We start from the raw sequence: 17,593 nt of genomic DNA, 5'->3' as shown, positions 1-17,593 counted from the left end.
AGTATTCTACAGTTACGTCTGAGTTTTTTGAGAAGCTCCCTCCCTTCTTTTCCAACTCATCAAGCTTAACAATCTGTCGGACCCTCTTCAAAGACAGCAGCATACCATAAATTTTTCTATCCATCACTTCTACCAGGCAATATGGGTATGCATTTTTCACAATAAACCCTTTACACATGACTGAAATCAAGAGCTGCCAATACAAAGCAAGAGTAGTAAGCTAAGAATTTCCCCCAAATGGAGCAAACAACACTGTACTTAGTTTGGAAGAGCTGGAATTTGAAGAAACAGATGCGGCACTGGCAATGTAGTTATTGGGTTTTTCACAACATGTGTATATATGTGTATGTGTGTGCATGTGTAATTATGAAGGAAGGGGTAAGCTTCCACAGTTCAGGCCAGTGTAAATATCATGAGGAGTGTATACTGCTAAGTGGTTTAAGAACTCTATTTAATATATGCAAGGATATCACTTGAGAAAAGTATTTATTGCTTACATGAATCCATCTGTCATTATAGACCTACATCAACTAAGTCCTTTTAATTTGTACTGCTAACTGGTGGGATAACTGCAAACTAAGCAATTTGTGACATAAATGATAGCTAAATCAAAGGAAGCTAGTTTGAAAATGGGCTTGTTTTTGTAAAAATCTAGGATAGATATTTGGAGGCCTGCTTAAAGCTTTGTTTCTAGAGAAATGTCTGCATATAAAATATAAGCTTTATTGCATTAGCATAGTTATGCCTAGGCTTAAAAAATACTGACATTTGAGGCAATTTATTTATGCAGAAAGATGTAACACCCCATGCCAGCAGTGTAAGTTAATCTTTAAGTTGGCTAAATGAGGATACCTTTTACGTAAGTGAACCTCTGAGCAGCGCAAAAGCAGACACCAAATTACACAAAACTGAACATCAGCTGTCAGTGCAGTGGTAAAAGAAATACACTCCCCCCAACTATTGAGTGAAAAGTAGAAAGGGAAAAAAGGAAAACAACAGCTACATTGCCTTGCCAAACTGTTTTCCAGATACTTATTTATAGCAGGCTTTCCAGTTTAGTTCTATGTTTCACTTAAAACATCTGTGGGGAATTTTGTAGAAAAAAGATGTAAAAGCATTTTGTCTTTAGTATGGAATAAATTTTCTGACTATTTTGAAGTCAATCTGCCACTTAGCTTGAGTTAAAGGTTTTGGTAAATAAAAACCATCTCATTATCTTTGTTCCCGAAGACCCTAATAGCAGAATAATGCAGGCATTTTAAGACTTCCATGTAGTTAATTTCACTGTAATCTTACACATAAACTATATGTGAAGCAATTAGGTTATAATTCAGCAAAGTTATTAAACGTTAAGTACTTCTGTTAGGCTTATGAAAGCTACTGTCCAACATGAGCCCAACATCTCCGATAATGAAGGTGGGGTCACTGTGCTATCAAAGGCAGCAATCGAGCACGCTTCTCTCCCGTACCAGTACACAAACAGCAAACCTCTCACTTTTAATGAGAGAGGGTAAGCCTTGGAGACAGCATCAAGACTGCAATGAACAGCTGATTTTGCCTGCCTACTGCTGTTCTAATAGCCAGAGGCTGCCACAATAACATAGTTATCACTGCTTAAATACCTTCTTGGAGCAATGTTGCCTTGGGTGCCTTTGTACCTCAGTAAAGCAATGCTCAAAAAAAGCCAGGTGTTTAGTGCAGTATTTTTCAATACAAAGAAACAAAGGGTACATCCCTTTTCTGTTTGTACTAAAGTGATTAAGGATTCAAGAATGATCTTATATTTTGCACTGAATCATGCACAGTAAGAGATCCAGTTCTGAGTCTCTCACAGCCCAGATCAGCAATCCCTTCAACAGATTTCTCTTTTTCTTTTGCCAAAAATGTAGTAAATGTGTGTGGTTTTTGCTCACATGTACAGCAAAGCTGGTTTTAGCAGTTTAGAAAATTAACATGAAATGGAAATTACAACCTCCTGTCATCTCTGTAACAGAGAGGCAATTCAGAATTAAGATTGTGCTTAAGGTAAATACAAATACGGTCAAGTGAAAAAGGAGGAGTTAAATAGCAGTACTACAGAGAAGATTCTTAGGGCTAACAGCAATTTCTGACTTGTACTGTGGAGTTTCATGCCACCTGCCCCCCTACATGCACTCTTCCTCAAAGAAACACACCTCGTCCATTGGATTTATCAGTTCTTCACTGGCTTTCAACTACCTCACAATCCTCACTTTCCAGAAGGTGGGAAGTCTCTCCCTTTCTGTGGCGTAGCTGCTTGGCTCATTTTTTTCCGTTGCTGACATGATCAAACAGTAACATTCATTTCCACTGCCTTGCTAGGGTATATGTTGCATATCAGGTAGCTGCATTTCCATTTTTCCCGTTTTGAGTATTTCTTCAGATTGAATCAGGATTCTTAATTAAAGACATTTAATAGCAAGAAATTCTGAACCAGGTTTATTAAACAAACCACATTTAAGAGTTCTGATTTAAGTCCAAAAAATATGATAAAAAGCTTTACAAGCACTCAGAAAACAACAGTGCTGGGGACCTTATAAAATAAGCTTGTAGGTAGATACATAGTTGGGAAGCCAGTTCCTGAGTGCAGTTAAGCCATTTATAATCTAACGGAATCAGTGATATGCTATGCATAACACTATGTTCAAAACAGAGAATTTTATGGGGCCTGGAGTATTTCCTCTTCCACAGAGTTGTTTGGTTACAGGTAACAATCTTCTCATTATGCTGACTGCCAAAATAGCCTAAGAGCTACTAAACACTCTGAGATATCCCAAGCAGAAAAAAAATATGTATTTTACAAACTGATGACAAGAGACACCCAAACACTCATAAGAAAAGACATCAAAGTTGCTGAGAAGCTTCTATTCAAAGAAAGAAACAAAGAAATAAAAGCACTTAAGTAAAAATCGTCATGTATTAATGAGGCCTATAACTACTGCAATAGATAAAATGGGAAAATGGGACATAGAGAAGTAGAACAGTTTCTTTTGCATAGCAAATTAATAACATTATATAATTTTTCAATTTTCTCCCTACTTTTATCATGAGAGATTCTTCCTCTTTAAGAAAAACTGTCAGTAACATTACAGCTAAGATGTCCTGAAAGGATACAAGCGTGACATCAGCCCATGTACAGATTAATTTTACATAGAAATATGTAGTTTAGAAAGGAACAGAACTGAACTATGTTCAGATTTAACAATAATTAGGGTACATGTATTTATTCTTCATTAATTAGCTTTGCTGGAAGATGGTGTTTAATGGCTCCAGAAGAGAATGGATAGCACATATAGCCTTTCTGGGAAAGGATGTCTCTAACCTGTCTTTCTTTCCTGTTTCAGCCCAGTATCCGATAGCAGCCCATTTACCTGGCATGGGCTTCTCATTCTGGGCCTACTACTACCTGTGGGGTCCATTCATGCCATCATACAGCTGTGCCCCTGCTGGGGACCTTGCCAGAGACAGTGTAGAATACTGTGCTGGCAACACAAGCAATGGGGCTTTCTCACTCATTTTAAAGGAATTATAGTAGCTCAAATTGTGATAAAAGTTTTTAAAAAAAGTTAAGGTGGTTTTCGTGAGATACAAGTTGCAAATACAGAAGCATACAAAGGATTTAAAGACTATATCAATACATAATTATATTTTCCCTTTCCAAGTTTGTTTTGCTTCTGTGTTTTAGCAAGGGAATGTAAATTTTTAGGGAAGAGTCAAGAGTCACATAAAATACGAGATTTTATAGAGTCATTTTTAAAGTTATGTTTCCCGGGTGCACGTGGGCATGCTTGCAATATTTAGGTTGACCACTTAACTATAGATCAGTTTCCCTCACAATTTCTCCTGTACATTGATTCAGGAAAATGGCTAGTTCCTGAAAAGTAATTTATCTTTTTCACTTCCTTTCCTTTCAGTTTGGCTTTTTGTTGGAAGGGACATCTAATCTCCCAGTCTGACCAATACCAAATTTCATTTCCCTAAGATGTGTGGAGAGATGGGGCAAAGGGTGAAGGGAAAAATTGATGTGGGGGAATAGGCTGGAATACCTACCAGAGGAAATGCTGGGGGGTAAAGATCCACCCCCTGACACTGGATGAGAGGCCAGGATGCTATTTAAAAATCCCGCCCTCAGGAATCTCGAAAGAGACTTCACCCCAATGGTCGGAAAGGATCCTTTCAAAGAGATAAAAATGATCATTAATCAAATGGCTTGTTCTTTAGCTGATAAAAGAAGTTGTTTAAAGAAAGAATAACCAAATCTCTGCAGAGTTAACAGTGGTTTCACTGGAACAGATCTTATAAAAAGCAGTTAAAAGTCTTTGTTTGCTTTTTAACCAAGTTATACAATACACAGCTTTAACCAGAATGAGGCTGTTTTCTGTATAATTTACAGGTGGAGAATTCCAGCACTTCTAGGAGGAATGGAAAAATTTGATATTTTAAAGGCAAATTACACCTACTGCATATTCATAATGCATTCCAAATGATACCACAGAGGCATTTTACAGTATTGTATACCATTCAAAGACAGACCAATAGAGCTGAAGCTATACCAGCAAAGCTGTGTTTTATACTAGTATTTTAAAGCCACCTAACAAAAGACATGTCAGGCAAGGGGAGAAGTGGAACCCTGACTTCTGTGTCAGGGCAGCTACATTAGTCAGAGCTTCTATCACATCTCCCAACGCCTATCAATATATTGATGCAGGCAAAAACCAGAAGTAGAGACATGGCCCCTTTCTGCTTTGCTCTCACCAGAAGCTTAACACATTTTACACTTTCAACATAATAAACTTTATATTCTTCTCACTGCCTAGATGTACAGTTTTATTTCTGGAAACAATGATTATCTCATACACCTCCTTTAAAATAAGTACGTGTGCCATATCTATGATAGTGATGATAAATAAGGACTCTGTCATTTGATCCACTGTCTCAGCTTTCAGCATATGTACAGAGGTCTAGAGACATCATTTCAGCTAGCTCGTGTTAGCGAATGTCAGCATCAAAAATGGATCTGAAATGAGAGCTCTACACAACTTGCTTAAAAGCACAAGAGTCAAGATTCTCCCAACTTGTAATAAATTTAAATTGACAATCAGAATAAATTGTGTATTTTTGCAAGTACATCAAGCAAGTATCCATCCAAAAATTTAGGCAATGGCAAGTTTGTTTTTATCATCTTGCAGGTATCTCATATTTGTTCTTTTGAGAGACAGAAATCATCTTAATATTTATATACAATGAGAAAAATAAATGGCCGTCTTAAAATTTATGCAACAGATAGGATTTTTTTTTAACGAATAAAAATATAGCAAGGAAAATTTAGCCTCAAAACACACATATGTATTTGCTGAACTTAAAGTAGCCTAAGAGAGCTTTGAAATTTTGTCTTATTTTCAGGCAAGAGTTCTACTCCTTCTATTCCTCAATATGCTTGTCCTTTAGATTTGTTATTAGTCCTGCTGCAGTCTGCGGAAAATTAATCCATTTAATTAGTGTTCTGGATGCAGTATTTTTATAACCAACGGCTAAAGATAAGGCATTAAAGTTTTCCCTCTGGTCACTCCAGAAAAGCCTTTGGCATTCTTGTAAAAGTGTTTCCAAATCTCATGGCTTTCATTTTAAAATATTTTCAGAAGTTATCATGGATAGAAAGTCCAGAATGCAATACATAGAAATTCAATTTTAGAATGGAAAATTGTTCCATTAAGTCCAAGATGTTTGATACTAAACAGCATCTTAAAACATGAAGGCTAAATAATGAGCATATGAAGATTCCCAACTAAAACTTTGCTTCTCTGTTTCAAAATATGAATTATACCAACCATAAAGTACACCCAATATGAGCCATATGTACAGACATTCAGAAAAGCCAAACAGCTTGAGCTTCACCATTGACATTTTCCTACATTTTGATGGCGTTAAATGGCAAATAACTTGTTTCCTAGCACTCTTACAATGTTACTTTGTTATAGAAAGTAATGAAGACAAAACCAAATTTATTTCACTTATTGTACATATTCAGAAACAAAACCAAATAGCAGCAAATTTTCAAGCAATTCAATCTGAATACCAAGAAGAGAGCTAGAGAGCCAAAATTATTGAGGCTTTATAAGAAGCAAATAGCTAAAAGAATACATATAAACAATGTTTTTCCCTCACACGTAAAAGGTAGGATTCAGTTGCTTAAGCGTAAATGCTTTTTGTCGTTTGAGATGCTCTAGAAAATCTGAGACATTCATATTTGAATGGCAGACATGGCAAGATCTGCAGGAGATTTGCATTCTTTGAAAGTGGCAGCAAGAGGCAAAGTAGGAGCTGGGTATCTAAGAGTAGCTATCTACAGTTGTTTTTGGCAACTGAATCCCACCCAATTATTCTACTATCATCTCAAAAATATTTCTGATTAAGTAGAATAGCATTACAAGAACAAGACCTCATTTAGTGTCTTCTAGAAGTCCACAAACACCTTCTGAAAAGGACAAGGTGGGTTACATTCAGCCCTGATCAGCATCCACCAACACAAAAATGCAGACAAAGGAGAGGTTGAAAGTTCATTCATCTTAAAACATGCATGGTCATAAATTAAAATACAGCATATTCCCCAGAATGAACAAATGGGTTCTTTTGGTATTATTGTCTGTACAATGTGAACAGGGTTTAAGACTCTATTACATGACTATATATATGGAAGTTGATTATCACTGCAGGTAGTTGGGAAAGAAAATTAATTCTTGTAAGTCCCATCAGTCACCAACAGAAGGAGAGAGGTTTAATAAGAGTTTTGAGCATTTACAACAATTTAGAAGCTTACTCAAATTTTTACTTGTTTGCATAAACATTCATGAAATCTTTGACAGAAAATCTGCAACAAAAAACCATATTCAAGACAGAAAGGGCGAAAGCTCTTTGAAGGCTAACACAACAAAGAAGAAGGGAGGTGGGATCGTGATAAACAGAAAACACTAGCTTCTCTGAAATATTACAAACCCGTGTGGAAATCAATGAAGAAGAATTGCATTTCCTTCTACCTGAACATTTTCTTTTTTAATTTGACAATGAAGATACAGTCTTTCCTCTTTTTCCAAACTATAATCATGCTTAGCTAAAGAAAAAATCCTCCCAAAATGTGCCTTCTTAATATCCTGCTGCTTCATGCTCCAAGCTGCAAAAGCAATATTCATTTTTTAGAGGTGTATGATAGCAATAGAAATCTTAATACTTAATTTAATCAGTCTCTTTAAAGCAACCACACTGGACACTTTCAAGATGCTAGGATATTATTTCTTTAGTTAACCAACTTGCTTGAGAAATGCCATTCTGTTAGTGTACATCATACAGAGACTAGTGCTATACACCCATTTTGTGTAAAAATTACACTCACTTTTGCAGTGGGTGCAGTTACACTAAGGAGAAGACCTTTTAGTATTAGGTCTTACTGGCTCTAAACTGGGAAAAGGAAACATGAATATTAAGCTATGATTCCTCAGTACCCTGAAATACAGCTTACAGGCATGGATTTATTGAGGAAAAAACTCAACCTCTCCCCGCTCCATAGTTATACACTATGAACATTACATCATCTTAACATGGCAAACTACATCCGTTTCAGATATTAGCTGGAAAAGTGCATTGAAACAGTAAGAGCACCTAGAAATACTCCAAATAGCTGATGGTTCATGAAGTATACACCATTTACTGAGTCCTGTGATGCTAGTTTATAACTTAGTGTAAATTCTTCTGTTTCATAATTATTACAGCTAAGTGCCTGTGCTCAGAAGCAGTGGGGGAGTGCTGAATCAATGAGCCTGCCTTCCACCTTCATCTGCTGTTCCAAGGGGAATATCATCCCACAAATTGTAGAATTTGATAGGGAAATCACTAGTACAGCATTCTAAACTGGCATGGTTTTAGTAGCGTAATCACACAGAGCAGAAGGGCAAGAGTAGATAGCTGGGTAAAGGAAATACTTATGCTTAGTTCAGCTCCAGGGCACATATATTAATTCACACACATTTACTGGCACTTGCATCACGACAGCGCAGCCAGCCAGAAGGAACAGCCATTACTCCTCACACCAAAGGCACATCCCATGGCTTAGGGCTAGTGGCACTGGAGAGAATGGCTAGTGGCCATGGAGAGAATGACATCAAACACACCCGGTGCAATACTGGTGGAACACAATAGGCTAAAGTGAAACACACAGCTTCTCTTTGAATGGGGAGTGGAGGGCCCTTTCTGTGCTACTGTAAAAAGCATTTAGAAGGAACTAACTTGCACTTTAAAACTCTCAGGGATTGAGCAAGCTGAGAAACATTAACCTGACCCATTATTTTTGCTGCTGACACTTTGCAGAAACTTTCACCAGAAGACCCTCAGAATTTTCCACAGAAACTGAACAGAGTTTTATTCTGTTAATGACAGTACATACCCACTCACATCTGCTGATTTGAGTGCAAACATTCCCGTCAGTTTTTCTCCCACAGTGCTGGCCGTCCTCAGGGCCCCCCTTCCCACCCTTTTCTCCTTGCCAGCTGCTGGCTTCTTTGCCCACTATGGTCATCAGCACTTGAGCCGATGCCGTGGCAGCCTCTGGGCCCACAGGACTTGAAGAGATGGCATCTGAAGCTGCTAAATTGTGCAGGGACAGGCAGGCAGGGCCATCAGCTTGTTCTGTTTGTGCCAGGGTCCCTGAGCCTTGCTGGGAGCAAACTAAGAATTAATTTTTTTTTTCCCACTATAGCAATTGTACTGGTGGGACCTTAGTGAAGCTTGTGGAGATTCGCTTTTAAAAAGGAGAACATATCTAGAGACTCTACACTGTGTCTAGCCACCTGGTTGAAGTAGGTTATTAGAAAGCCTACTGAAGATACAGACTGATCTTTGACCCTGTTACTTGTAGTTGTTGGGTTTTCTTACGTCTTACACCTTAAACTGATCAAACACTTTCTGCAGGTGGAATTGACCATTATGGGTGCTGTGTATTTTTGGGTATCTAACAGCTTCAAATTCAAAAGGAACTCTTTGGCTGCTTAATTTAATTAACTGGAAGGAGAAGTGCTAGAGAGGTGACAATTACTGTCAGTTATTTCTTTTAATTAGTACCATCTTTTTTCAGTACCATCAAAGGAAGACTTTAGTTTGTTATTCTTTTCCCACAGATTTTGAAAAAAAATAAAAAATGCACAGTTAGTGTAATTAATATAAAAAACCAACTGACAAACTGATATTAGTTGCTATATAGTGAGTTGTTTTGATGCTTTTCATACAGGGATTATAAAATTCAGCTAAAAAATTTCTACAGATGAAGGCTTTGGGGAAGTGAGACAAAGGGCTAAAGGAAATGAGCTCTCACATTCAGTTTGGCAGGAAGCAACTGAATGACTTCAGGATGTTTTCACTCCTAACTGTATTCTCATGAAGGTGGGACTGAAACATTTAGTAATGAAATAATAGAGGACAAAGTACAAAGAGTTTTCCCTCTTCTGAATAGGGGAATTATCACTCAATGTCTGGGAGAAGGCTGGCTTCTGTAATGAGCACCTTCCATTGTAAAATAAAACCTGTTTTTTATTGTTACTAGTGTTTCCTCGGGGAAGTTAGAAGAAGGGTTAGCACATTTTTTCTAAAATTATTTGTAATATATCCATTATGGAAAGTACTGAAAACTGGTTGACTTTTCTCTCATATGATTTTATTGATTTATCCTTCCTAGACCACCAGGAATTGCACATTACTTCATAATCTTTTATGGGAGAACATATGGAAGGTTTTCATGAGGAATGGCTTTATAAAACTTTTAAATTATGATGTCAGATTACAATTTGTAGAGCATTTAAAAGGCTTGACTTGGAAAGGAAAAAAAAGATCAGAAGCAGGGACATAATTTACAACTGATGAATTGGATCACATTTTCAGTACATTCAGAAAGCATGGATCTATACAAATAATTTTAACTGGTTTGAATGTCCTAATCTGGAGATCTAGAAGATGCTTTTAATTTATTTTAGAGCTTTTTGTCACATGTAGGAAAAGGTGATACACTATGGAGTGATATGCCTAAATTTTTACCCACATAACTCACATGTCTTAGGAAAATATAATTTTTAAGATCACTGAACAATATTTCGCAATACATATAATAAAATATTAGAGCACATCAATTAACAAAAATGGGTGTGCTTACCCCTACTGAAATCACAGAATCGCAGAATGGTTGAATAGCCACTGCTGGCAATTTCATCTAAGAATAAACTCTGCTGTGCATCTGAAACAATTTTTACAGTTTTACTCATGAAAACCAAATGGATTTTCTGAATATTTGTGAGCAAGCTGGTTACCTTCAATCAAAACACACTTTAGGAAAAGCTCTCTAAGAAACTGAACAAACTGCATCATGTATTTCTCCTCAATAGTCTTAAAAATGGATTAACAGATGCTTAAATTTCTCTTTTTGCTGCATCTTAGATTGTGAGCACTTGAAAATTTTACTTTAGAACAAAATGTCTTTTTTTCCCGTTATTCTGCATAAGAATGTTTCTCTCTCAGAAAGAACTGAAAAGTAACATCCTACTGCACACCACCCCTAAGCAGGACTGCCCTTTTTCACAAGTCAACTGCTATTATTCTCAATAGGACTGAAACTATCTCACCTACAGTTAGGGGATTATTCTGAGAAGTGCATTGGTCTTCCAAAGTATTCAATGAACCCAGATTCACAAATGATTCTTAAAGAAAGCCATTAGATCGCTGGAAACAATAGGATGTAGCAGCCTCTTATGACAAAATTCTGTAGACAAAATAGCTGTGGTGCAGATGTGCCTTAAGAGCAAAAGAAGATAACACACATGTGGAGGACAACTCTAAGAAATCCAGGGAGCAGAAGATCCCACCTCTGTTGATGAATCAGTTTTCAGTTACAAACAATGGCAAAACTTACCACAAATTCCCAAAGAGGTCTTTTTAAAAACTTTGGATCATCTATAGTTAGAAAATATACAGAAGTGAACACTTGAAATACATGTGTCTGGAAGAAGGAAAAATATGTATGGAGATATGTGTGCTTTGCAGAAAACAAAAGTGCAAGCAGAAGTGTGGACTGAAGGCCTGATGAAAAAACGCAGAGGTGTGGAAGAGATTTGGGTATATACTTACCTGCCTTGGATTCGCCTAGCTTTGACAAAAAACTGCATACTCAATTGATCCATACATTCTGACTGGCTTGTAACTTGCTTTTTTCTTAAAAAAAGTTTAAATAATTTATGTAGAAAAGCAAGGAAATACAAAATGAATGTGGTCTATAATGTTTAGAAAAAATAAAGATTAGAAAAAATAGAATAGTTTTCAGCATTGTGTTATTCTAGCACTGTGATGTGATTTTGAAGGTCCTGATCTAAAATTTTTAATATTCAGCAACAACCTGAATTTAAAATATAACGAATTACTGTAAAGACTTTTTTAACCCTTGTTCACTAGTCACATATAGTATTTATGAGTGGGAATTTCCATCAGAAAAGACTTAAGGTTTATCCAGCCACCTACAGTGAGGTACACTAATGTACTTCAGCGAACTTCAGCCTCTACCTGGAATATGTATTTTGAAACATATAAGGCAATTTTAATATTAACCCTTCTTCCTTTTCTGCCTTTGCCAGTAGGCTAAGGGAGAGTTAGTGTTGCCTTTGATGCAGTGTGGGAACAGAGGTGCTGCCATGACACAATCACTGCTGGAGTTGTGGTGGCCTTGTGGTTTGTCTCTTTTAGCATCCAAGCAATACTTTTTGCCACCCAGGCTCAACAAAATAATCTGAAGAAGGGTTTGTGTGTCTGAAAACATTTCTGTTTTCTTCTCCAGTGACAATAAGTAATAATAATAGAAAAGGACCTGTTTTCTACAAATGCTGCTTTGCTTATTTTCACTATGAGGTTTTTACATGATAGCACAATGAGTAGTTCAGGATTATTTATTTCCATGCTTTTTTGGGTTTATGTTTCAGTTTGGCTTTAACTCTGAATTTACTTAGTTTTATTGGTTTGGTAATAACAAAGCATCCACATGTTTTGGCCTCATTTCTGAGAAGTAGGCCACTATAACCTAGTTCTTGGTGAAAATATTTTTAAAAGGCCTGATTTTCTATACCAAGTCCCCTAATCTCTGCTCCATACTTAAATTTATGGGGTCTATCTGGAAACATGAAGATGACAAACACTTGGTGGGATAAAGCTGCTGTTCAGGTCTCCAACCCTGATGAGTTTAACCTTGAGATCCTTGTGAAAGACAGTGCTTTCCTATGAACCTGAAGTGCTGGTGTTCTCCTATTTCTTGATTGGTGGAAGGGAATAAATTCAGACATGGTAATATTTACATAGAATGACACTATTTTAGAAAATCCCAACTATAGCAAGTTATGGCTTTACTTATGACTTCTCTGGGAGAAAAAGTAAATGCTGAAAGAGGCTTACAATTCCTAAGGAGGAACTGATAGAAGTTAGAAAATATTTGGGTAGAATATTAACTCCTACTTTAATTTCCCTTGCTGCCTCTAGAGAAACAGTCAGTTTTGTGGGGGAGGGGAAATGAGGGAATTGCTTGAAAAGAGTTCTACAAACACTATAGCCATTTATTTTGTGATGTGTTAAATGTCAATGCACAATGAAGATCTGGTTGCTGAGAAGACTGGTATGACAACATTAATATGATTAAGGCTTTTAACAGCAATAACAATTGTTGTGTTGAATCATCTTTGTAGTCTTAATGGAATAGTAATTTGAAATACTGTGCTGCTGCTATGGGATATAACAAGCTATGTATGTTTAAACTGTCTGCTAAATAAGTATTTTTCAGTCAGTTCTTTAACTGAAAATAGCTGTAGCACAATGCTAAACAAGAACTCTGAAGTCTTTATGTATTTATAGTTCTGTATGATACCCAGAACACTGTTCCAAGCACTGTATGTTGTACATTTGGATTTCATGATCCCACATGTATTATCGAATTAGTTGGAAACAAAATACTTTAAAATTACAGTTTTCATGATAGAAAAAACAAAGCCTGCAATATCAGCCCAAACCTTTGTGATTAATTTCATGCACATCATGATTTGGGGAATGATTAGCCCATTAATAATTAGCAATATGAATTTCATTTCAGTTGTCTGTTGATCACCCATTTTTTGTGATTTTGGAATGAAAGATTCTGAATGAAATCTGAGTATTTCCATGATATGAATTCTTCATCCTTTAAGACAGGAACCTCCCACGTGAAATGTTGATGTGGTCTTATAAATGGGATGGTTAAGAAGTTCCAGGAGCTTTTAAATTTTCAGATGTCCTTTTTCATGGTATTTCCATAAAAACAGAGATAATAGGTTTAATTTTGTACTTCATGTTTAAAAATTGCAGTGAGTTTTAATTGAATGAGTGAAATAGCTTTTCATTGGATGACATCTGAAGAGGAATGTACTCATGCAGCTTGCTGAACATTCTGCAGTTCTGCAATTAAAGCTCTGATTATCTACTCTTTTAACCTTGCTAGCCTGTAACAGTATGAACAAGGAGTAGGAGTAACAAGTAGTAAGGTTCTCCACTTTTAGACACTAATTAGTATCTTTGAAAAAGGCTCACCATTTTCAGTTAAGAAAAACACTTGGGGCTGAAGTTCCAGAGTCAAGTGACAAAATGTGATTTTTTGTTAAACAAATGTAGAGTATAAATTGAGGGTGAGGATTCCTTTCACTATTCACATTCATACCATTCACAATTGACATTTCACTATCAATGAAATGAAATACAAAGGTTTGATTTTCTTCTTGGTTACAAACACCAAGTGACTCCCTCAAGTAAATGATGTCAAGATTAGAAGTAGGAAGATAGCTATCATTATCGTGACCTCAGATGAACTTTTGATTAGAAATGTATTATATACTGGCTTACATTTACAAATCTATATGCTACATAAAAAACCCTCTATGCCTAGGCTCAATGAAGGTGTCCCAGCCCACACCTGATAACCTGTGTTAGAAGCCAGGTTGTAGTTAGCTCCTGCAGCTAACTGACGGGCTGTGGCATATGCACAGGCATTCTGCTTCCTTTTTTTTTTTTTTGAAAATGCTACTGACCAAAGAAATTAGCTGTGCTTGTTAATTACCTTTCGTGGATATCAGTGTATTTGGAAGATTTTCTCTCAAGCTCAAAGACTACTTGGTGTTAAGGGTGAATGCCATGTGGCAAAACCTCTCTCATCTGATTTTCCTCTGGCAAGATGAATATTGGGCAATCAGTATTTACATAGGCTGTGAAGTCACATTTTTCAATGCTTATAAAGGCATTCATTGAAAATTGGAAGTAAACTGCCAATCTTATCTAAAACAGCAAAACAGTGTTTGTATGCTGAAGAATGTTCTCAACTACAGCAGAGGAAAAAAGCAGAAAAAGGAAAAAGTGGAAATTCATTTCCAAAGTGGGTAACTTATTATCAGTCTAGGGAGAAATTACCAAGTTTCTGTTGTTTCAGGAAGAAAGGAAATCAATTATGTCAATTCTAGCAAGAGTAGAGTAGTTTGTTTCAGATTTCTACTATTATGAAAATTCTGTACTATGCTTCTCTAGATGAAATATTGAAATGAAGTCATTATCAGCTAGACTTATTTACTTTCAAATTTTATTCAGTAGAAATTACCTTGTTAAAGTTTAGTAGAAAAATGACAATATTTACCGATTGATGTAGTCATGAATTTATTCTGGAATGTCAGACTGAATACATTTGCCTCTTAAAATATGTTTACAGGATTGTCATCAGTGTCTTGGGATTATATTAAGATCATACTTAAACTGAGTACTCTGTAAACTCACACCATCTAATTATGGTGTTTTAAAAAATGTATCTTTTTTCACGTTGCTTCTCTCTTTCAATTGTGTCTCCCTTAACAGTTTTATCATCTACTCCTGATTTATAAGCAGTGCCAAGACTATGTTTATCTGTGAAGAACTGTAAGATTTAAGAAGCAGTATTTTTTTGCAAACTGTATTTCCAACCAAAGCTTCAAGAGTCTGGAATGGATCCCGGACAGTTTGCATCTAAATTATTTAATCACCTGGAACCTGAACTATGTATGTATTAAGAATCGGAAAGATAATTATAGTCTGTGAAATGGATATAGCATGACTCACAGTAGAGAGGAAGTAAAGAAAGGAATTTGGAGGTCAGAAATATACAAAGAACGTAGTGATGGACTGAGTTAATAGATTCTGAGTCGACAGTTTACAGATGAAAACTATTAAAATGATGGCATTACTTTGTGTGGATGTTGATGATAGTGCTAGAAGAACTGTGGATGCAGAAATAGTTTATCTGCCTTGGTTGGAGTTGCAATGCTGAATGAGATCAGGAAGCAAAATGAGTACGTCTGTGTTCACTGCAAACCTCTTTCATTAAAGTTCTCACTTGCTCTCCAGAGCAAAACACAGAAAATATATGGCACTTTTCAACAGACCATAACTCAATCAAGTCTGAACAGATTTTCATTTCAAAATGTGACTATTCCACTTCCAAATGTAAAAGATTTCTTGCTAATCACTGAAATTGGTTTCTGTCGGGAGCTTTTAGTTCTCTACACTGGAAAATTAATCTGTATGTGGGAAGCATGTCCCGACTGGCAATATTCCATACAAGTGCTTTGATCCCTTTGTCAGGAGGATGTATCTGGTCCTTACTCAGGAGAACCCTACCTGCAGTTTTCTAAAACAAACTGGCATTACCTCCTTCTCAAGAAGTTCCTTTCATTTCTGCTCTCTTTCTGTCCCATACAAAGCATTACAGCTACAGTTTGTAGTAATTCTTGCATTAAAAAGATGATGCTGTAAATAACTAAAGGTTTCTTTTCCTCACATCCAACTCTCATGTTTCCATAAAATACAGTATCAGATCACTTATATGTGAAAATTACCAATCCATATTTTAATTAATCTTCTTCATATGAATCTGCTGTTAAAGATATCTCAAGCTTGTTGCCTTGCACTAGAAATTTAGGTATGAGCCTTTAAGCTGTAGTGAAGATCACAATACAACCTCCTGAGGCAGAGGTTTATATGACAGACCATGTATGACATGTGGACAACCACTACTATAATTACCTGATGAACTAGCAGTTCCCTAGGGGTGATGGTCTCTCTATTTCAGAAAGACAAAATTGATCACAATGCTCTTCCTTATTCTAGTTGAGGTAAATCTATGAATTGTTACTTGTCCTTATGTATTAACCTGTACCACATTGCTGGCATTCTCCCTTCAACTAATTACTGATGTCGGTCTTGCATGTTTTGTTTTATCACAAGTTTGGTAAAATGAACTGATAGGCCTAAACAATACAGAATAATATTCCTTATTCACATACTTGCAAACAAATGTAAAATTTAAAGAGATGTAAACCAGAGAAGAAGTACAGGTTTTCTGGAATAAGTTTAATGACTCAAACATTCATCCAGTTAATCAAAGTTCAAGCATACAAGCTGATCTACTTAACTTTGTATATTAGGTGAATTAGGGTATGTTTACACAATGCATTCTCTTATTTCTTCTGTGAAGGCTTTGACGACTGGTAACTAGAACCTGGCAGCATAACATGGTTAAAAGAGCTAACACCAATACTATTGGTCCATGAAGACTATCAGTATATCCCATATGAGAAAGCACAGATAACCTCGCTCTATTTTTGGTAGTGACACAGAAATTTACATCAGTTTTAAGTGGTTATTTAAGGATCTCAACATACCAATAAAAATCTAGTTGCTAGCTTGTACCTGTTTATTTTAATGACTCGTACATTTTGAGGTTTGCAGAAGTACTAAGATACATGCCTCCATCCTCAGATACCTAAAATCAATTGGACTAGAGAAGATTAGTATTATTTACAACACATTTGACAGCTCTTCTGTAATAACACTCCAGCATTATTACATTATTTAGTGGCAATGATTATGGCTTCAATAGCACTCTGCCCCCTGGGTTTCTAATCACTTCATAAATAGTTGTGCTTGATGATCTTAAAGGTCTTTTCCAACTTAAATGATTCTATGATTCCATGATAAATTAACTTGTAAGTCCTCACAATGACCTTTCCATACATATAAGGCAGTAGGCTTATTCAAAGAATCAGGAAATGCAAACAAAACTGTGAGGGTGAACAAGAACTCTTCACCCACAAGCAAACTTCAGGCAACATTAAAATAATACACTGAGAATAACTTTGCATCAAATTGAAAGCACCAGGGATATATTACTAGTTTGATATGCTCAGTTCAAATTTAGTTAAAACAGTAAGAATAGCAGCTGTTTCTCTTAAAAAAGTAACCATAGGGATTTAACAGTCACCATGATTATGTCTCCCATCTTTCACTGTGTTCCCTCAAGGAGACATGGATCTAGAACCAACATCTGCCATGGGACAGAAACATCAAATTATCTCTATTATTTTGATATTTAATCTAGATAGCTCCCAAAAAAGTGCAGTCTTAGTGTAACATCTTAATTCAAAAGATGATGAAACAGGTAAACCTTGGTATAATAAGGCTTCTA

The 17,593-nt window shown here is 36.2% G+C and overlaps 1 protein-coding gene across 6 annotated transcripts in view; it reads right to left on the bottom strand.

Moving 5' to 3' along the window:
* The window catches only part of LOC141957722 (ephrin type-A receptor 6), a 529,737-nt gene that overhangs the window by 83,158 nt on the left and 428,986 nt on the right, over positions 1–17,593 (bottom strand). For 4 of the 6 annotated variants that reach the window (XM_074899660.1, XM_074899670.1, XM_074899677.1 and 1 more), the window contains one exon: positions 4,069–4,191. The exons of the other annotated variants lie outside the window; for them this stretch is intronic. In XM_074899660.1, the coding sequence (XP_074755761.1) occupies positions 4,069–4,191 (123 nt within the window). The remainder of the gene's footprint in view (positions 1–4,068; positions 4,192–17,593) is intronic. 6 annotated transcript variants of the gene reach the window in all.

The sequence above is a fragment of the Athene noctua genome, chromosome 1 (assembly GCF_965140245.1).
Source record: "Athene noctua chromosome 1, bAthNoc1.hap1.1, whole genome shotgun sequence".
Lineage (NCBI taxonomy): Eukaryota > Metazoa > Chordata > Aves > Strigiformes > Strigidae > Athene > Athene noctua.
Note: the sequence above shows the minus strand (reverse complement) of the source record. Positions and strands in the feature narration are given on the sequence as shown.